Source organism: Melospiza georgiana, chromosome 3 (assembly GCF_028018845.1).
Source record: "Melospiza georgiana isolate bMelGeo1 chromosome 3, bMelGeo1.pri, whole genome shotgun sequence".
In the NCBI taxonomy this organism is placed as follows: Eukaryota; Metazoa; Chordata; class Aves; order Passeriformes; family Passerellidae; genus Melospiza; species Melospiza georgiana.
In genome coordinates this window covers 99997353-100020364 of record NC_080432.1, presented here as the reverse complement: position 1 = coordinate 100020364, position 23012 = coordinate 99997353, and the positions used below count along the sequence as shown (strand labels likewise).

The window sequence follows — 23012 nt, the reverse complement described above, 5'->3', positions numbered from 1 at the left end:
CCCCGGCGAGCCCGGGAGGGAGGAGCGGCTCCGCTCCACACGTGTGCCGGCTCTTACCCACGCCCGCTATAAGGGCAGGGGAGCGAGTGCCGGGGCTGGCGAGGCGCGGGGCTCGGCGGGAGCGGCTCAGGAAGGCAGCGGGCCAGGCGGGGCGGCCGCAGCTGCTTCCCGCGCCTGACAGCTGCGGGCACGGCGGGAGCGGCCGCACCTCCCCGGCCCGCCCGGGGCAGGCAGGCAGGGCCAGCCCTCGCCTCACGGCACATGGCAGCGGAGCGCTCGGCCGCGCCGCAGGTTAGCTAGGGCCGGGCTCCGGCCAGCGCATCCAGGCTCTCTAGGTCCGCCGAGTTACCGCAGGGATTAAAATGCAGCTGGCCGCCTGCTTCTTTCTGGGCTGCGGCATAATCTTAGCTTCAGGATACAACTCCTTCAGTAAGAGCATGGAGACGATAGGCAAGAAGCAGTACCAGGTTCAGCACGGGTCGTGCAGCTACACCTTCCTCCTGCCCGAGGCGGACAACTGCCGCTCCTCCAGCCCGTACGTGTCCAACGCGGTGCAAAGGGATGCACCTCTGGACTATGATGATTCAGTTCAAAGACTGCAGCTACTTGAGAACATCATGGAAAACAACACGCAGTGGCTAATGAAGGTAAGGTCATATAATTTCTATCCCCAAAACCTAACATCCTGTTATCTCTTCCAGTGTGATTTATTTTTTCTTGAACTGTGCCTAAATTCACAGAGTGCATTGTCTAAGCTAAATTTCTGAATTACCTTTCAATCAGAAAGTTGTTTTGAAGTCTGGGAACATAAGGGTGAACTGCACAGTTGTGCAGAGACTGTGCCTTAAAGTTTGTCATTACATTCGAGTTGCTTGGACAAATTACATACACAGATGGACTGTGGGCATGTCCGAAGTTTCTGACACGAGAGAAGCAGCTACTAATTTATAATTAACCGGCAAGGGCTATTTTAGATCTATTTAAAGAATATAGAATGTACCTTTATCTGAGGCATGCCTGAAAAATGTTATCTGAAAGGTGATTTCAAAACTTGAATGAAGAAATTAACCTATTAAATCCCACTGATAAAGAACTGTAGCTCCAGCAAAGGCTGCAAGTCAGACTTGCAGTGAAATCAGCCTTGTGAAGAGATAGAATTTCAAGAAAATTCTTTAGTGGTTATCCTTTGCATCCTGTAACATTTTCAGTGAAATGTACAAGATTCAAGGGAAAATAGTCCGGAAAAAGTGTTACAGATACCACAGAGCTTCCCTTAATGCAATACCATTGGAACTAAGGGAAAATTGACATGTTTTTTGCCAAAATGGCAACATTTGTACCTGAAAGAGCAGGGGAAAAAACTTGCAGCATATATTTTTATTATTAGTGGAGAACAAACCTGATCACTATTTCACATTTTTACAGAAATTAATTTGATTCAAGATGCTATGCAGTTCAACAGATTTAGATTTTAAAAACCTTTATTTCACTACTACCTGGAAAGATGTTATAGTATAGTCTAATTGCATAGTAAATTTATGAGCCTTTATGTTTTGTACCAACATGCCTATCTTCCAAGCAATAAATATTTTAAGGACTTGGCACTGTATTTACAAATGTGTTCCAGTGATGCCATAATGGTTTCTTCATAATGAAAAAATCTGTGTTGCAAATAGAGAAAATTCAATTTTTACAGCGGATAGCCGTTTCATACATAGTTACAAAATAATTTTGCACTAGGACTCACTCCTCTCATCAGTTACAAAGTTACAGAACTCCTGTGATACAACCAGTGAAACCTGCTGGCGACTTTGTTAGTGTTAAACTTCCCATTCCAAAACAAACAGCAGAGGGTTTTCATCAACCTGGAAATGAGCCTTGAAGATTAAATCCAAAATGCATACACTTGAAGGCTCCAGTGTGGAATTCTAAATCTTTCTTTATAGGTTTAGGATGCTTAATTTAGAGACACAAATAATGTCAGTTCAGTAGTTTTTTGATTTTTTTTTTTTTTAACAGGGAAACTTACTTTCCTCCACATACTTACCTTTCTACTTATTAATTTACAATGCTCACTGTTGTAATGCTAATACCACAATTAACAGATGTGCAATGTAGGATGAAAACCACACAAAGTAGAACAGTCTAAGTTACCCAGCTGCTAAGCAATTTCCTAACATAAATAGTAAATCACACAACACTTCAGCCTTAAATGCCACTTGAGTAGACAAACACAGTATCGTAAGTGGCATCAGGTAAACAGAAACCAGTAAGCATCCTTATTTAGTAAAAACTATGCTTTTTCCTGTCAGCCCCTGGGAACTCAGTGCCAAGAGGAATAGGATAATATCTCTAACCCATTCTTTGGGGGATCAAAAGATAGATTCTGATTTACAAGACAGAGAAATGTTTCTTGTATTTGAGCAAAGGCTTCTAAATAAGATGCTTTAGAACAGCCTGTTGTTTTTTTTAACTAGCTCTTCCACAGCTAAACATCCTGTAAAATATCTAGTGTTTGCCTTTTTCGCTATTTTAACACCTGCTCTCTATGTCATCTGTTTTGTTCACAAAGAGCCTCCAACAAAAAGTAGCTTTTCCTCAGATTTACTTTGCTAGAGACACCTGGTTTGCAAGTGAAGATAAAAAGCAAACAATAACCTTTAAAGTTGCTTACAGAGTTTACTTGCTGTTTTGTTTAAGGTCACTAATACACATTCTTAGGTTCATATTTCAGTCTCCCAAAATGTAGTGCAAGGTCAGTCAAGATGGGGGAAAAATTGTATTTGCTTATTTTTTTTTAGTGTATTGAAAGTGTAATACAAGGTTGCTTTTAAAAATAACCTGACATTTAGCTTCTCAGCAATTGCACAAAAACCTTCACTGGGTCTTTGTCTTTAAAAGTTATTTTTGTTCATTTAAGAGGCAGAACAGGTTTTGTTTTGAAGTTGTGTGAAATACACATTACAAACTTCTAGTGTGAATTAACCTTTAAATGTTGTTCCTGAAATATTGCACATCCCCAAACATTTTCACACACCTCCCCCTCTCCTGCCTTTAATCCATCAACTAAAGGAAATGTTCTGTTTCTGAATGAACACTGGGCTGTATGAATGGAACAGCATGGGAAGTGTGTGCTTCATCTGCTTAATGGACAAACACAATGGGAAGAAAATGAGTTCGATATGTCCAGGTGCTTTTCTGATCTGCTCCTGCATAGGAAGCAAAAGATTGATTTTTTTTTTTTTCTACAGTTAGTATAAATTGCTTCTTCATGAAAACACATCTTTTTTCAATCTGAACTTTAATAATGCATTATGCCACTACTGTATGTGCCATACATAAAACTGGAGAATGTCTTTTAAAAAGCAGATTATGTTTAAGCATTCAGATGACAAGCTAGGACAAACCCTTATTCCACCTAATCCATGCTTTAGCACTAAGCCAGTAAGTGATACTTTGAAGCAAAGGCCAAAATGCTAGATCAGCTGTGCTGCAATATACCTAAAATGAACTTTCCTCTTTGACTTTTCCTATCTTGGGATCAATTTATATACTGAAGTGTAAGATTTTTTTCTAATGTGTGTATGAGCAGGGAGCGTAACGCTCTCAATAATAAAATTTTTAATTAACTAGAGATGATAGCAGGCTGGTATGCAAGTGAGATACAAGACTGGAAACTTTAAATATAAACATGAATGTTGGCTATTATACTTTGGAACTTTCAATATACAACATCAGGTTTTCAGATATTCTTAAAAGACAGGCAATCCCTCAGGTTCAACAATTTAACTATTTCTATGTGAGTAAACGGCAGCTTTACCACTTGGATCACAGCACTTGTACTCAAGGAACTGCACTTTTTCAGATATTCAGACACTGAAAAAACTGAATGCTGACTTGAATTTGCTTCTTAATATTGACTGGATCCTATGACTCAGGAGATATGACTGTCCACAGCAACAGTGTAAAAGAAATAGTCTTTCTTAGTCTTTCCTGTTAGAAACAGCTGAAAACAATGTATGATCAAATTGATGATAGCATCCGGAATGCAGGTAATTTATTTGTGGTTTATCAGCAGATCAAAAGACTAGCAAATAAAAATCAGGTTCAGGAGTCAACACTTAAACCCATTAACAGATCTTCATCCTGAATCATCCCAGCAGACCAGGCAGGGGATGCACTGCTGATAGAAATGCAGTATCTTTGGATACACTTAACTGAGATTCATTTTCCCTTGTCTTGATACCCTGGAAGGTTATAATTATTTCTGTACTGAATGTCATTTGTCAAATACAAAAAGATACTTTGACATGCTGCCATTCAAAACTATCTGCACACAATGAATAAGGACAAATATATTGAACAGAGTTGGACTTTGAAGTACTCAAGAAATGATTCTGACCCTGAATCCTACATTCCTTTCTTAAGTAATGCATCTGTTTTTACTTATTGTGAGAAGTGTTTGGTTCTGTCTATCAATGATTACTTGCTAAGCAAAAGAAAACTGGTAGGACACAAAAGAAAACACTTTCTTACTTTCAGACTAGTATGTTACCAGATAAAGTTTCCACACTACTCTGGATGATATAATTATGCAATTTATTGTTGTACTTCCAGTAGGTAAATTTCAGTGAAAGGATTTGAAATGACGCAATTGCATGTGTTTAAAAACTTATAGGAACCGTATCTGCATCATTCTGCCAATACCAAAGGGGTGCTGCAGGTCTGAAATTGTAAATTTGTAAAAGAAAATCTCATTTTCTTTGTTGATTTTGTGCAAGACAAAATTGAAATAGAGAATTCACTTCCAAGATGTTATCAGTAAAAAATGGGATAGAGAGGATTACAGAATCAGTCTCTTGCTAGCATTCAAGGTATACTTTTCTGTGCTTTGTTTGTTATTAACATGACAATAAACTTGTCATCTTTGACTAGTCCAAACAGCAAAATGGGACATTTTCTTCATCAATTATCGACAGCAAGGGTTTAATTTCCTTTTTTTTCTTTCTTTCTTTTCTCTTTTGTTTTCTTCTCTTTCTTTTTTTCTTTCTTCAATGTACTTATAGGAAATGAGCTTGAAGATTCCTGAATTGCCAGTTTCCAGTTCTTTTTATTTGCATACCCACCGAATATATAAAATTTAACAGCATTACCTTTAACACATCTTTGATACTTTGTCAGAGAGACTGAAGTTGAGGATGGTGTTTCTTTTACAGACTATTTTTGTTACGGCTCCTTTTTTCTTGTTAATTATGAAAAAATGCAACAACTTGTATCTCACCTCAAATTTACAGAGTGAAACAGTAAAATGTGCTTGATTCCTAAGCTAATATGTATGCATTGCTTAGAATGGAAGTTATTCTGAAGTCCACAGAAATGGGTTGGACCCACTTCTAACCTTCAAAATACGACAACTAGTACCTTTAGTAACTGTTTAATACTGTCCTTTACATACTACAGTATTTGCTTTTGAAAATGTACCATATTCTTTGATTTACAATATTAAGCAGCTTAGTTAGTGATTATTTCTTTAATAATTTTTTACATACTTTGGTGCAAGAACCTCCTGCTGCACCTGTTATTTCATGGGCTTCTATACAGCTTTGGCTGAAAGGGCAAAGTAAGATGGTTTTCCCCACTGCTACTATTGTTATAGGTCTAGAGAGGAAAATGTTGCCAACTGGTTTAGAAGACAGTCTTACATCTTGCATTAGTGTTTACAACAGAGAGGGGCCACTCTTGGATCTTTGGAACTTTGCAAACCCAGAGTTTCATCAGGTGCCTCAGTCTATATTAATTAGCCTCCTAGAGTAAGTTCAATCAGCCTCTTCAGCCTCAAGGAGACAAATGGAGGAATGGAAAACTTAAAAGTAATCCCCCTTGATGAGGCAGATTTTTCAGCATTGCTGAAATACTTACAAAAGCCAGCATGCTGCATGGCTCTCATCCTAACATACTGGTTTAGCACTGAAGTTTGTAGGCCTGAAAATTCAGAGACAATAGGTAGAAGGTTCAACTGTGGACTAGACTGCAAATCTTAAATGAATATATACATAAACATTATACTTCCCACTTGTTAGAAAGCAGCTTGAGTATAAGAGTCAAATCAGGATTGATGGCTTTTCCATAAGATTTTGGTGTCTTTTGCCACATCCTGAGAGAATCACAGAATTACAGACTGTTTGGTTTGGAAGGGATCTTCAGAGATCATCTAGTTCCAACCCCTCTGCTGTGGGCAAGGCTATTTTCCAGATCAAGTTGCTTAAAGACCTATCCAGCCAAACCTTGAATGCTTCCAGGGATGGGGCATCCACAACTTCTCAAGGTAGCCTGCTCCAGTGTGTCACAGCTCTTACTTTAAAAAAAAAACCCAAAAACACAGACCAAAACTAAACAGAAAAACCACAACAAAACCAACCAACCAAAACACAAAACCCAAAGTTCCTGGAACCGGAGATGCAAGTTGTACTTCAGAGAGAAATGGTTCTAGTTATGCATCTAGTTATGGTTCTAGAAATGCATCTAGTTAGCATATTAGGATACTAATGGGAGCCTTAAGGATACTTGTACAGACTGCATAAGGGAAAATGGGAAGAGATGGCTCTTGGGGAAAAAAACCAAAAGCATGTACCTGAAACAAGGATGTCATGCACAGGAAATATTTGGGTAGTCCAAATGCACCCTATGAAATATCTCACTGGTAATAACAGTGAAAACAATATGTCAGTGGACCATAAGTATCACTAGATCCTTCAAGAAATGGAGAGTTTCTATGGCACTGAATAAGAGGTTTCAGAAATATGCACTGACAATTTTATCTGTCTTTTAATTATTTGAACTTCTTAGCCTAGCCAAATATAAACTAGAGGAGGGAAAATAATATGAACATCAGATAACCAAAAAAAGGCAAAGCATTTGGGGAGAAAAAAGCATAGCACAGTATTAAACACCTGGAAAAGCTTTAAAGATATGGCACATTACACAGCATTAAACCAAATAACCTGATGCACACAGTAAGTTAAAAGTACTGTGATAATTTCATTTCCTTGACCAGACATCTTTCTAGGCAATGGGGCAGAGGAAAAAGAAATCTTATTTATTCTCTAGAGAGAATAAAGAGAAATATTTTTGGTGAACCTGATGTCTACTCCAAGTAAACCAGGCTCAGAGGAGATGTTAAAGAATGCTTTAGGTTGTAAAATCCAGATCTATGTTTTGTATAAAAAAAGAATCCCACACCTAGATAGTTCTGCAAACACTCACTAAGTTCTTCAGCTGCCTAGAAAAATCCTTAAAAGATTCTTTAAAAGAAATTCTTATTGTGTTCCAAGTAATTACTGAAAATCCTGTTAGATTTTATCTCTTTGTGGAACAGGTTAACCCTAAAATTAAGATGTTGTTTATAAAGCTCAGTAAATGTATCCTGCAATTTGTATGATGAAATGATATCTATCTATTCTCTTTCCAACTTCCAGCATATTATGGCTTGGTCTGAAGAGAGAGCAGGAAGCTACAGGAACTTTTCTGCTGTCTTTATACTGCCCATATGAAGCTTTATCAGTTTAGCTAATAATCTTCCAGGAGTCTAATAAGGTCATAAAAAAGTCTTACTACTAAAAAGAGAAGGCTGATAGAATATGCAACCATCTTTCTGCTAACTTCTCTCTCTGTTAATAAAAGTATGCATGGGAATCTTGTATTCTTCACAGAATTCACTATTCACAGAAGCTGTTAGGAAACATTTTCTTCTCTAGACAAGCAAATACTTCAGAATTCTTAGATGACAGCAATGTTTTTTCCAATTCAGCTGTCTCTGGAGATCTCTTGTTAAAACCACGCAGCATGAAATGTCATAGCTTTGCTCAAACTCCTTTTAATAATGTAGGGAAAAAATTATCTTTTAGTTTTTGTACTTGCATTCAGGTCTCAAGCATCATGATAGAGTTTTAAAATAAAACCCACAACTATACAGAGTTCCTTTACCCTCTAGGGAACAACATATCAAATTTGTAGCATTGATTTTGCTCAGGTATTAAAATCACTGTGTTGTGGTGACACAAGTGAGAGCTTATTGTTTCCAGAAAGGGGGGAAAAGCCTTCATTACTGCTCTCTCAATATTATCTACTAAAATTCTTCTATTAAGCATTGAAGTGTTAGACTGTGTAATATCTTTTAGGAATATAAATAACAAGAGATTGAAACTAGCTGTGTGCACTTCAAAATCTGTACTAAAGCATTGATGAGTTCAGAATAAAATCAAAACTATCCTATTAGAGCATTCTAGTGTGGTACAGCATAATCACACCGCTGCCATAATTTGTGTACTTGAGAAGCAAAGTTTTAGCATGTTTTTTGAATAAACTGTTTATAAAAATCACAGGAAAACACACTCAGCAAATGTTTGATCTTTATCACTCCATTGAAAAGAACTTTTTGACAGGGAGAAAACCTAAAAGTTCTCATCTTTGGAGAAAATAATTGTATCCATTTAAAAATAGTAGGATCTTCTGAAAATCTCTAGTATAAAAATGACTGAGCAGTGTCTTAAGCCCTGTCCAAACAACAGCTCTGCAGACCTGGTCATTCTCACGCTGCAGGCACTAAGAGTCATTCACCTCCTGCACTCACCGTATCAGCTTCATCGCTATGCTTGCTTTTTGGTTCAGGCCTGCACCTGATGTGTGTGATCCTGGAAGGAAAAAGCCTCTTTGTTCCATTCTGTCAGGGTGTGGGAATGGGGAGACTCCCAGCTAAGTGGAAAGGACATTTCCTGGGCAATAGCCATAGCCCCCATACAGCTCCCCACACGTGATGCGACGTCTGTGCACCGCAGGGCTCTGCTCATCATGTGACTCGATGGACAGATGTACACGGAGGTACCTGAGTAAGCTGAGAGGTTTAATTTGATCCCTGGTACCTAAAAATCATTTCAGTTTTGTCTTCCTTGACAGAACTTGTAGACATCATGTTATGACACTTTATATATTTGCTTTAGGGCTTTTCCCATGTACTGCATTATGTTCTATGCAACAATTCCCTCATTTTCCATTTACAAGGTGTAACTACCTGCAAGATACTAGTTCCAACCCACAGTTTCAGAATGAAATATAAACCAGCACCTTAAGGAGAATATGCCATTCAGTCAAGCCTCATTTTTCCGGGGTATCAGCTGTCAACTGACAATCTCAGCTGTGCAAAGTCTTAACATTCAAACACAAAAAAGCTGCATATCAAGACTAAAATACATGTAGTAATGGAAAACACACTTGCCATACTTCAGTTTGCATTAACAGATACCCTATCCAGTCAGACAATTTTCTTACTCAAGAAAATTCCCCGGTGAAGACCTAATGAAAAAATTGTATTATTTTTGCTTTTCTTTTCAGAAGGATTTTTTACAAACAGGGTAATTCAACTATTCAAATGAAACATTAGTTTCCAGTTTCTTAGTGCAACTTAAAAAACCAGATAAAGTAGGCAAAAGACAGCTTAAATGAATAAGTAAAAATTACAAAAATCTTGTGTTTTACTGCTTCTAAGGAATCGACTTAAAAAACCTCCTAAGCTCCCTTGCGTGAGGCCTGAACTTTGACCGTATTAACTATCCCTGTGTTTTCACTTATGTTAAACTGTCATCATGATGCCAGATTTTCTGTCAGATATAATGTTTGCCTATAAAGTAATAGTAAATTAAAAAACCCTATTGAAACTGCTACTGGAGCCTTACTGGGAATGTTTTCTGAAAACTACTCTGACATGATGAAACAAAGTTCAAATAACTAGAAAGTAAGCCCCTAGACCAATAACCTAGCCCTTAGAAAGAGTATAAACTACAACAAATATATAAACAATCTGACCCTGTTGAAATCTTAGCACATACAAGCAAGGATTCTGTCAACTACAGTTTACCAGCTAGGCAAGAAAGTTTAAATATATAGTTAAAAATACCATAATTTTTTTCCCCTGACATGTAAGTTTATTTGACTTGAATCTAGAAAAAACTTAGCCATGTCTTGAGTTCAGCTTCTTTGTTATGGTAAACTTTATTATTTTAAAAAGGCTCTGAGGACAGCATACAAAATTCTAGCTCTGCTCCAAACAAGTAGAAAAATTCCCACTGACTTCTTAGTGAAACTAAAAATACTTCATTTCAATAGCTAAGTATTTATAAAACAATATTGAAAAAGTATTTGAAGTTGATAATGGAGTAGACCAGTAAATCAGATATGTGCTTTAAGTGGACTACCTCTAACTAACTAAGGATCCTACTGAAATAGAAAAAAGAGTAATAATTTTCATCACAAGGAAATAAACAGTTTCTTTCTCTCGTCCCTCTCTAGTCCATGTGGGAGCAACATCTCCCAAGAGTCTCATCCAGTCAAGTCCTTTGCACTCACCATTTCCCTCAGTGAATTTTCTTCCAACTTGATAATGTTTCTTAAACTTCAAACAAAACAGAGAATTCATTTTCTCAGCTGGCTTTAAGATCAGCCTTCCAGTCCCCCTTTGCAGCTTACTGTCATTAAGAATTCCTATCCCTATTCCTATCCACATGCACTTTTAAAATTCTGCTCACACAGATTCATTTTCTTTATTTCTTTCCTTCTGTTAAACTTATGCAGCTTCCTGGCTGTCCCTTTCCTCTACATTCCTTCTACTTAAACCTATCCTCCTCCAGTTTACTTTCCCTCTTGTCCAGTCACTACATGCTTGTGTGAAAAGTCCCTCTCCAGCTTTCTCGTAAGCCCCCTTTAGGTACTGGAAATCTGCTCTGTGGTCACTAAAAACCTTCTCTAGACTGAAAAATCCCAACTCTCTCAACCTGTTTTCATAGAAGTGCTTCAGCTATGGGATCATCTTTGTGGCCTTCCTCCATTCAAATCCCTTCTAGTGCTGTGGGACCCAGAGCTGGATGCAGCACAGGTCCAGCTGGGGTCCCACCCGAGCAGAGGGGCAGAATCCCCTCCCTTGCCCTGCCGCCCGCACTGCTTTGGTACAGCCCAGGATACAACTGGCTTTCTGGGCTGTGAGCACACACTGCCAGGGCATGCTCTGCCTCTCATCCACCTCCTCCAAGTCCTTCTTGTCAGGGCTGCCATCAATCCCTCCACTGCTCAGCCTCTGCTTATGTTTGGGATTTCCCGGATCCAGGTTTAGGACCTTGCATTTGGCCTTATGGAAATGTACGATATTTGCACGGGCCCACGTCTCAAATGTAAGATAGATAGCTTTCTTTTCTGGCTAGGCGCATACAGTATTGATGTACTTTCTCCACTGCTAATGTGCTTACTCATCTTGACAGCAGAGTTTTATATCCAAGAGTCTCTGGAAAGCATATTTAAAAGTTTCCCTCTTCAGTGGCCCTTGTCAGATCTTGACAGACAGGGAACAGTGTCCTCTCATAAAATATCTATCCTATAATGAGTACAGCTTTGGTTCTCAGACATTTTTTCTGACACTTTCTCCTCTTCTCTTATGGTTAATGCCAATAGCATCATTTGTTTTGAGAGGATCTGGCTTCTGGTCTTTCTAGAAGGGCACATACTGGCAGCTGTCTGGTGTGAATCTTTCAGGAGCACTGACTGGAGCTCAGCTCAAGAGGTGACTTTGCATCACCACCTGAGTGCTCAGGAGGTACCAGAGACAAAGAGGAAATTTTGAAAGCAATGGATGAAAAGACCTGTCTTCATGTTTCTGTTCCGAAAACTTAAACTGTCTGCTTTTAGATGGATTATTCCAGCTATTGAGACCAAAAAAAAAAAAAAAAAAAGAAGTATTTTTAAATCAGGATTACATAATTTAATTATTTTTCTGCATCACACACTATGTTTTGTTTCTGCAATAGGCTGCCTACATGTTCTGATCTTGCTTCCAAATATTTGTGTTTGTCCACTTTTAACACAGTAGCTTCCTGGTTTAACTTTCAAGCATGGAATTCCTCAGAAACTTTTGCACTAAAGACTCTTAGCTGGGCTAATGGAACAGTACAGAGAAATAAATAAGTGGCATTTGACAAGAACATATAAGGACCCTAATTTTTTTAACTAAGCAGAGGTGACCATCTGAGCTTCTCTTTTTCAAGGCAGCCTTTAATTTTTTCTGTAGCCATATTTAAGGCTAGTTGGTTTTTGGTTCCTGCTTCCACTGCCCAGTGTTTTGGAAAGTTTGGGAAGTTCTCTGACAGGTTTGGTCCAGCAAGTGAGGAATTTTCAAGCTGGTGATGTAAATGTAGCAGTTCTCCAGGCACTCCACTTCCCCAGTCCATCTAGAATATTATCAATTGAAACAACAGTGAGAAAGATGCAGCACATCTTAAAAAAAGAGCTACAGTACTTGAGCATGAATTACTTTCTCTTCTCCCCTCCAAAATCAGTGAATAGGTTCTTAGTAAAGAAATTCAGTCCCTCAAAACTGAAATCAACAGCTGACATGTGCTTCCCCAAAGTCTTGAGCATTCAACATTTGTCAGGCCTTCAGCAAAAATGACTGGTTGTCACTTGGTAGCATCATTGAGGCTTCTTCTACAAGAAAAAGAGCTCATAAAAACTCAATAAACTATGATTAGATGCCAGTATGTTGCAAAGCTTAAGAACTACTAAAAATGCTTTCAGTTTCCTTAACCTGTGAACTTTAAAAAGAATCTAATTTTTGTCATGCTGAAAGATTCTCTGTGAACACAGCTTTGAAACCGGAGACACCCAGTTTTATAGCTCACAAAAGGGACTAATTGTGTACCATAGCTTCCTAACTAGTTTGATCCTTGAACTCCAAATCATTCTTCCTTCTGGTTGGAAATGGAATGCAAGATGACTGCTTCCCTAGAAAGCAATGCTGAGAATGAACTGTAAATGCCTATCTCTTTTTCACTTCCCCAGTAACATGTTTTGAAAAGTGGAATTTGCTTCATATTCGTCAAAAACTTGATCTCTGATTTGCTTCACCACATCATGAGCTATTCTCTAAAATAGACTTGCCCATTGAAAGATTAGTTCATAAAAAAACACTTGATATTGTTTGAGATAAAAAAGATAAATGGCTTTAAGTGTGACTGATACATTTGCTAAATATTTTTCAAAATTTATAAGGCTACACAGACAATGTTTTTCATGAAAAATGTCACCAGCATATCTGATAGTAAGTTTATTTCAGTTGCTCAGTGGAATGGAAAAAATACACAAATGAGAAAGGATTATGAGAAATAAGATCTGGGACAGCAAGTGTTTATTCAGATGTCATCTTTGTAGGGCACAATCTCATCCTTACACTGGTCTGGTAAAGTCCAAAATCTGATTGAAAACATATAGGCTTGTCTCAAAAGGTTTGAATATTCAATTTGGGAAATTATAGTCCAATGCCATAACCTAGTTTTTAAAATTTAAATATTGATTAGCAGTATTTCCTACACTGTTAATAAATATGGAATCCTAATTTTGAGTATTGGTGGCTTGTTGCATATAATGAAAATATTTTATGCATTTCAGTGAATGGCTGAAGCATCACTGGCTTCTTGTCTTCTTGGCTTCAGTGCTACTGAACTTCGGCAAAATGCCATTCATGACTCACACTATTTATTTATTTATTCTTTATTTTTAGACTAATGGGAACTTTATGAATTCCTTCCCTGATTTTTAAGAGAAATACCATAGCAGCTATGGTCCATAAAAATGGTGATTCAGAATCTTAAATTATTGCCTTAATGAATAGCCTTAACTCTTATTGAGTAAGGGTAATCACCAAATAATTGATTTTAATTTTGAAGATACTCTTGTTAAATTTTGTTTTTATTAAATTTTTACCTACCTACATAGAAATTGACACTGTTAAGCGGTTTGTCAAGTTTACTGTTTAGTTTCCATTAGCAGTGCTTTTTTGCAAAGAATATTTTTCATTTGCAATTTAATGCAGAAATGCACCATAGAAAGTACATGTATCATTTACAGTACAAAGAACCCATGTCATCCTCCAAATGACAACACACATGTGTAGGTAAGAAAGCAGTAGTGTAGTGTTACATGGACAAAACAAGCTCAGCGTCTGGAATGTCTATACTAACTCAACTATACCACAGCTTTTGGGAGTGTTTCAGCTGTCAAAGTCTCTTCCCTTTTCCTATGTGCTCCTTTGCCTTTTCAACATCATCATTTGGATTGTAACTTTCATAGTTAGTTCAGAACATACAGTAGAAAATTCAATCATCCTGTAATAACTTTTAGAATTATATACAGAATACTTCCATTCAGGAACACAGATTGAAAGTAATTCTTTATAAATATAAACTTGTATAGAAAATGAAGACATTTCATACATTTTATTTCATGTTACATTAATGAAAATTTAGTTTTTATTTAAGTGGAGTTTTGCCAGTAAAGGAGGGGAGGAAAATTTTTCTTCTGCTAGCAAGTGTAAATTATAAAAGTGTAAGTTTCCTATAAATGTAGTGTAATCAGACAGGAGAATAGGCTGGTAAGCTTTCATTTAGTGCACAAGTGTCCCTACCACAACCATCTGCATATCATTTACTTCAAAGTCTGTGTTTACTATTTTAAGAGTTAGCATTTAAACCTTTAGTATTTTATTACACAATTTTAGCTTCAACATTTTCCAGTAAATCACAGCTCACTTCCAGATAGTATTCATTTATGATGTTACTTTCACCTTTTGTTTGCTGACAGGAAAATGAGATAAGAGAAAAATCTTAGCTGGAGGTCTGGACAGGCAGACATGTTTGATGGGGCATAGAGACATCTCAAGCATTCCCATATACATTCCCAAAAGATTTTTTTCCGTCCCTTGAGAAATAACTCATAGACCATTGGGACTTCCTGCTCTATGGAAAAGGAAAAAAAAGAAAATTTTAAATGTCTCTTTTTCAGACACTCTTATTTCTGCAGCGTACTAATTTTTTCCAAAAGTTACAGACTCCTAAAATTGATAACTTAGTTCCAGAAAACATGAAGAAATAAATTATTTTATTAAAAGTTGCTTTAAAATAGCTTAAGGTCTGATTGATGGAGATTGATGCAATGCCCTTAAAAATGTGTTCCCTTAGGTCTGTCAAGATAAATGACTCTTGGAAAGGGTAGTGATTCTTCTATTTCCATCCTGACTTGAAGCAGTAGGAACAGGGACAGACTGAAAATAAGTATGAAAGCTATTTTAAAGAGAACAAAACTGTCTGCAAAATTGAAATTTTGACAATATTTTGCCTTCATAACACCGATGTATTCATGTGATGTGGAAATACAAATACGAGCACAGATGGAGTGCCTGTCAATATGGTTACACACACGCACATTAAGGAGCATGTGTAGCATTATACATTGGTAAAATACTGCCTACCTGAACAGCTGTAATGAAATTGAGGCAGTGTTTCCTTCTCTTTTAAAAAGTACATTACTGGATAACATTTCACTGTTATTCATATCCAGTAGGATCCAAGGTGGCTGATACCAAGAAAACCCTCCTAATGTACAAACTGCAATTATACTACAAATAAACAATTTAAATATTTACTATTTTAACTGAAAATTAAGTCTGTTAAAATAGTCTGTGAAAAAACCTACATTTTTGTCTTTATATTAAAAAAATGTATCTGTGAATGAGAAATTTAAGGATTCTGTGTCATATAAGGATAACCTTTTACAATCAGAAAACTGCACATTGACACAGCATCAAAAAAAAAACCCAGTCCAAATTATGGGCTAAATTCTACTTCAGATGACTCATGAAGAAATCAGATGTGGCCACAATCCAAAGAACACTGCCACTCTGAAAAAAGGGCAGGGCAACTAAGACCAAGCATTACTAGGTTAAAGATACCTCAAGATATCTGGAGTATGAGAAGCAGGAAGGTTGCATCTATACTCTGAAAAAGTATTCCCAAAGGAACTAATGAGACTCAGCTTTTCTTATTTTGACCAGTTACTAAAACTAAGCAAATCTGCTTATGGATGCTTAAGTAAAATTTCCATCTTGCTTGCTTTTGTGTGTATAATTAACATCTTGGTGAAAAAAGCACCTGGATGATGACCACAGGTATTGGAAGAGCTGATTAAACTCAAGTGGTTTAAATTTGCAAAGATAAGTTCTAAATAAAGCTCATGACATTTTTATCAGGGATGTGAGAACTATAACTCAAAGTTTTTGACAGCTTAATATATGTGTAACATTGTCACTTCTTTGTGGAAGGGAGTACTCAAAATTTCTCAATGCCATTGGTCAAAGAAGAGTGGCAAAACCCAAAGGGGTCCAAAAGAAAACCATTCACAAAGTTTTATCAACAGACCACACACTTGGCACTGAAATATGTTTGCCCCTATAAAGAGAAGTGAGATAGGAGAGGAAAGGGGATCACCATTTCTGGGTCCAGCACTGATCCAGCCAATAGGGTGTCCAAGGTCCTGGTGGTGCCACCCAAGCTTTGTAGAGGCACCGTTTTATAGGTAAATTTCCCTCTCCTGGGACTTAGGTTTCTCACTCTTTGTGTAAATAAGTGAGCAGGTGCAGTCCATTCTTCTGGACCTTTCTGGAAATGGGTTGAGGGTCTTTGAGGGTCTTTTGATGGTCTTGATCCCCCTCTACTGGATTGACCCTGAGCTGACAGTTCATGCCTAATTCCTGACCCTGATTCTGCTGATGTGGTCACCACAGACCAGAAGTAGGAAGTGGGTTCCAGAAAGGTGCTGCCCTACTTTCTGACAGCCCCTCTTTCTAGCCACATCCTGTTCTTACTTGCCCACTTGAATGGCCATTAGCATTTGAGGCAGAACAACACATTAGCTCCTTACTGCCCAGGTATCTACAATATACCAAACTCTGTAGCTTCCATGGATATTTAAAAGGTGCCTAGGTGTAAATGTATCTTTTGTTGCTAGGTTTTCTACTGGATCTACTCCACTTTTTAAAATCCAAAACAAAAGTTAGAGGAAAATCACTATATATGTGTCATTAGCCCTGCAGTTTCCTCTGTATCTACATTAGATGACTAAGCATGCAGTATGTGTTGTAACACAACCTGTTCACACAGGACACAGCGCTGTATAGAAACTCATTATTAACATTACCTCTTGCTGAAAATAAATGTTAGACTTGACAGAATCAGACTATAAACATTAAGAAAATCACCAAACTTTATTTGGAAAGCCTGCTCCAATAACTGACAAATTCTATAAAATAGAACAAGCACCCAGCACTACTTGTACTATTAATATGGGGTAGCGTTGGGCAAAGGAGGGATGTATGTACAGAGCTTAAATGCTGCCAGGAACATGACTGTTTAATTAGTATAGATTAAACATTTGGCAGCAAAGAACAAATGCAAGACATCATTCATAACATAAAATGGAAAAAAATGGTAATTCAGTTGTCTATAAATGCACAAATAAGTTGTTGATTCTTTGAAAAATTCTTTAGTATGGACACAAAATATACAATCAGGAAGGTTTTTCATTTGACTGAGTATTGATAACTCTTCACAATGGATTATTAGTACCTCTAGCAATGGTTAGAAAATGCACTTCTTTTAGTGCGTACTCTACATGATGTCTTCCCTTTCTTGCCCATTTAAAGCTTGTTTGAAAAAAAAGCCTTGGCTATAAAAGCAATGTGTTGGAATGTGCTGCAATATTATTGACCTGTCCTTGTTTTTTTGGCAACTTAGCTGGAGTATTTTTGCCAAATTTTATGATTTTATGTGATTTGAAGTAATAAAACATGATGCAGTCCCAAAGTGGTGACCTTAGAGAATTTTTTCTCTCTAAAAATCCATCACTATAACTTTGTAACAAATCTTAACTGTAAAAGTATTTCAATTTTCCCAGCTGTTTTTGCAATTTAAGCATATTTTGAGACATGTTTTTTCCCATCTGTGCTTTCACTTTTATACTTTGTTCAAGAATACATGCCAGCCAAATTCCTACACAAAAGATAGAATATTTAATAAAAAATTCCAAGAAGAATCACTGAAATGCTATCAGTTAAATAATCCTTCTTTCAAACATTCCCTCTCCCTTGTATTATCTTTAAGATAGTCATTGATCAACTTACTCCCTCAAAAGCAAAATTTCTGAAAATGCATCACTAATAGTCAGCTACTAGGTTTTAACATTTATTTTATTCAATAACCACAATGTAATCATGGTTAACACAGTTCTCATAATATTCATATATGATCTGAATCAAAAAGAGATTAAACCATAGCTAGTGCCGTGGCAAGATAGAAATCTGGCAAATAATCCCTGTTTCACCTTCCAGATTTGAGCAAAATATTGAAGAAGACAGACATGCTGTTCAAACTACCAAGCCTCCTGACTGATGGCTGGGGAATGAGGCATTCATTCCCATGTCCTTCCCTCTTTCAAACCTCTTTTTTACCCAAGCTATTCTTCCCCCTTCAGAAACTGAGTGTGCTACTGCTTACAAAGAAAGGAGGCTCCTTGGCAGGAGCTGATGAATAGTTTCTACAAAGAAATGTGCCACAAAGACCAGCAGTTCTGCAAAAATGGCTGCTAATCCTCAGTGTTGTCAGTGTAGCTCAGTCGTGGCTGTGGGAACTGGAGCCCTGTTAAAAAAGTTCTTCCACCACCCTGTCAGTGAAACCCAAGGGCTTTGCTTGCCGGGGGTATGAGCGGGAACAAGTTCTGCTGTCATTAAGGTCAGTGCAGGATGGTGAGGCATTTTGGATGAAAGTCATTCTTTTACTTTTTGAAGAAGGATGAAAGTGAGCACCTGCCACTAAGAAAAAGTTGTAGGGGTGTAGCTGTAAAAAGTGCTACTTACTACAGTTTTGCATTGTATGATGAAGAGAGAGGGGAAATAAGCAGAGAGGGATCAGTGCATTATCTTGGTTCAGGTCGGAAAACGATTTTATGATGTGTACATGCAGAGAAGGTACAAAAGTGGGAGAGGATTAGTGAATATGAAGAAAAAACCAGAAGTGTTCTATGTAATCATGCTTTATAGGATTTTAGGGAAAAAAACACAAGAAGCTCCAAAGCCACTAAATAGGTCATTATAATTTTGATGCTTCATGTTGCTCCAAATTAGAATAAATGAGTCAGATAATAAAACTGGCTTTAAATATGAAATCCCTTTTGGTATTCACATTTCATGCTTTCAAGTAAGAACAGATACCATATTCCCTAAATTACATATTTAATATTTTTTAAGTTAAAAAACAGATGTGAAGACAAACTTAAAACTGGAGTCAAGAGAATACTTCAGTGATTTGGAAATCCCCACATAAATAAGAAATTATTTGAAAGAGATCAGATACTTGGAGATATGCTTATACTTACAGATATTCAAATAAGACAAATTATGAAAATACAGATCTGTGTGTCCAAACAAAACTGCTTTCCAAGGTTACAAGTACAGTGACAAGGGGTATAAAAATCTGGCAGCCAGAACCACCAGATGCCTTAAACTGTAATCATGGGTTTTGCATACTGTATTCAGAGCAACCTTACATCTGTGTGTTTGAACTGGGCAATTGCCTAAGCCCACCATAAAATGTTTACCTTACATTTAAGCCCAGAATTAACTCCTTTTCTAGTAGTGTGTTTTGGAATAACTCAGTGATAACAATTTCAAAGAAGTCCTGCAGTTCTGCAATCCTATATGCAGAGATGACTTTGCTCAGATTCTCATTCTGCTCTCCCTTTGGTGAACAAAGAACCTTGAAGAATGAGGTTAAATACCCACAACTATTTCATGAAAGAATCAAAGCTCATGAACAGTCTTTCTTTGTTGATCTATTTATTACTGTCTTCCTTTTAATTTTGAGCTTTTTTTTCTAAATTAAAGATGATGCAATATTTTCAATGCACTGACAGGTGAAGCCATATCCTTGATCTTGATAAAGGTGTTTCCTTACTTAACTGTATACTGAGGCAAATAAAATGCATTCTGGAGATTTCACTTCATAGTCTTTTAACAGAGCTGCATTTGTGCAAAGTTCTTTTCAATGTTATCTATAATGATGTCCAGTCTTCCAGATTCAGTTGCTAAAGTTAATTTGACTCATAATAATAACTTAAATTTTAAATTTAAATTTAAATTTAAAAATAATTTAATTCCCAGACATCTAGCCTTTTCAGAGGGATACATATTAGCTGTTATTGTTGGCCATCTCACTTCAGTGAAAAATTACTTATTTTTATCTATGTAAAAGTCTGCAGAATTTTGCCAATGGCGCACCAAATATCAATTTGCATTGGTTTTTAAAATAAATTATCACTATATTCTGACATCTCACAGTGTAATGATCAAGGACTAAAGATACCTTACTACTACTACTCAATTAAAAGGCACTGATTGTTGTCCAACATTAAAGAAGAAGCTGACCTAAAAGATGTCACCAAAGAATTAAAAAAATTCCAACATGTTTGGTCAAATAAGATTTGTCAATGGGTGGAGAAGCTTTTGAAAATGAGGAATAGCATGGAGTAAAAGGTAACACTTAAGAATCAACCCTATGAATAGTGAATAACTGTAATTATCATAGTATGATGGCAATTGAAAATACCCATGTACAATTATTATGCCAAAATCCAGTTGATTGTAGGCTTAACTCTAGTATTCAAAAAGATCATTATGCAAAGAGCATGTAAAGGCTTCCTAAAGACTGGCTTTACATCTTTGTGGTAGAAAGAGAAGTATGTTTATGGAGAACAGTAGATGTGGGTCAAAGTTTATGCTGGGTCAGAAATCTCCCTGTTGTGCATTGCAGTTCACCAGCTGCATGGGGAGACTGGAGTAAACAAACAAATGCTGCTTTGACAGTTTGGTCACGCTGGGCATCAAGGAATAGTGGTCACTTCAAATATAAGAATATACTACCAGTTTTAGAGGTTTTGATTTCTTAAGATACCTTGTTTTCTCCATTTGCCACTTTTAAAAAACAGATCTGAAGTAAGAAAAATTAACCCAGTCCTTGCTTAAGTAATATTTAAGGGGAAAAGCTTAAATATTCAAAGCTGATAGATCTGCCCATTGTTCTTTAGCTGGTTGGAAGTGGAATGGTTATATCTGAAGAGTGGTTTACAGAATATTAAATCACAAGATAATTTTTGCCCACTGATATAGAAAATAGCCATAAAACAAAGTTCAAAGTGTCTCATTACTACAAGCCACCATTCATATAAAGATAGAACTATTAAAATATTATTTTTTTAAAAATCAAGTTATCACCCTGTTTTACTCAGATTAGGAATTGGTGATGTATTACCATTTGTGCTTGATGACACTAGCTATTTTTTATTAGCTAGTATCCTCTTTGTAGGTAGAGCATGAAGCTCAAAATTTATTATGGTTCTCTTGATAGAAATGTATTGGAGTGAAGTAGAAATTTGGTTCTAGAAATTTCTTCAGTCAATGGAAAAAAACGAAGTCTTGTGGCCTGGACTGTCATGAATTCAAACATATGCAATGACACATCAAAGAACTGTGAGATATTTTCAATTTCTGACAAGAAATAAAGAAATGTGAAGAAAAACCAGACTGCTTTTTCATAGTCCAGGCAGGTAGAAAGAAAGATTTATGCAAAAGGCTACTTTAATTTTCTCCTTGTTACTTCTTTTTCCTTACTTTCCTTGAAAGCAGGCTACTTTATTATAAAATATCTACTAAAAAAGCCATATTAGTTTAGACAGAAATTATTTCAGAGTCAAGTATTTTAAACAACTTTTGCATTCCTTAATATTAAGCATTTAAAGTATTTATAGGTTTTTCTACTATTTTGCGTCTTTATTTGAAATTCTCTCTGATAAAAATGCACACATAACAGTGTTAAATGACATCTGACCTCTTTGAATTCTAGTCATGTAATGAATAATAGCTTTTAAAATAGTTAAGTGTAAATACAGGAAGATGACTAAACTCCTAAACTTTTATCTTCTAAAAAATTCCCATCACTGCCAAAAGCTGGTGAAGCTCCTCTGATGGTTACAATGGTGGGAGCACTAGGGGAGAAAGGCTTCCAAGTGCCCACAAGCACTTTCATCACTGTACCTACTACCTACCCCCTGCAAATCTCTGTTCCTGCCTTTGGAAAATGAATGGCCACACATTCCTTGTCACATTTGGTTTTCCTCTCACAGAGCTTAATGTTGGGAAACTTAATATAAATACATAGCAGACAAGGACAAGGACCAAATTTGTTCAGCTAGGCTGCCAGCAGGCTTACTGTACTACACCCTTTCCAACATTTAAAGAATGCAACTATCTTCTCTCTTTCCTTTCCCATGTAGCTTGAGAATTACATCCAAGACAGTATGAAGAAAGAAATGGTAGAGATCCAGCAAACTGCAGTGCAGAACCAGACTGCAGTAATGATTGAAATAGGCACAAACTTGCTAAATCAAACAGCTGAACAGACCCGCAAATTAACAGATGTTGAAGCACAAGTAAGTAATGAATTTCAACCTCAAAATGCTTCTGCTTCCCAAATACTACAGCCATACATTTAACACTGTTGAGTGTTAAGTGCTTCTGTTCAACAATTAGAAGTCAATCGTTGTGATCAGCAGTTCTACCCAACTTAAGAAAACATTCGTATTTGGTAATACATAGTTCCATCTCAAGCCCAGTGCTTTCACTGGAGTGATTTTCATTACAGTAGCATTTTAAGTAAGTCTAGAAAGCCAACTGCTAAATTAATCTTTAAATAGAATGTATTTAAAACTATCATACTATATCCAGGCATCAGTTGGGTCCTAGTGTGCTTTATACTCACATTACTCTCATTACTAATCTTAGCTAAATGAGTCTCTTCAAACTGTCTTTACTCCATTTACCAGCCTAATTGCTTTTTTAAATGAAATCTTTCCTTTTTTATTTTAACTTATCAAAAGAACTATGTCTTTTTAATTAATGTTTTCACAGATAACTCTAAGTGGGTAACAGTTCACTTCCAGCACAATGCACTGCATTATGGTAAACAAAGGGACACATAAATCTGAGATTAATAAAGAAAAAAGAAATTAGGAGACTGCTAGAAAAGTATATTCACACA

General features: G+C 36.7%; 2 protein-coding genes across 3 annotated transcripts in view; one reads left to right on the top strand and one right to left on the bottom strand.

The window, feature by feature from the left end:
• The window catches only part of MCPH1 (microcephalin 1), a 120170-nt gene that overhangs the window by 34887 nt on the left and 62271 nt on the right, over window positions 1-23012 (bottom strand). The window lies entirely within an intron of this gene.
• The window catches only part of ANGPT2 (angiopoietin 2), a 40541-nt gene continuing 17749 nt past the window's right edge, over window positions 221-23012 (top strand). Inside the window, exons 1-2 of one of the 2 annotated variants that reach the window (XM_058021271.1) lie at window positions 221-647; window positions 22249-22404. In XM_058021271.1, the coding sequence (XP_057877254.1) occupies window positions 363-647; window positions 22249-22404 (441 nt within the window). In that variant the 5' untranslated portion in view covers window positions 221-362. The remainder of the gene's footprint in view (window positions 648-22248; window positions 22405-23012) is intronic. The other variant, XM_058021272.1, reaches the window with a different exon arrangement.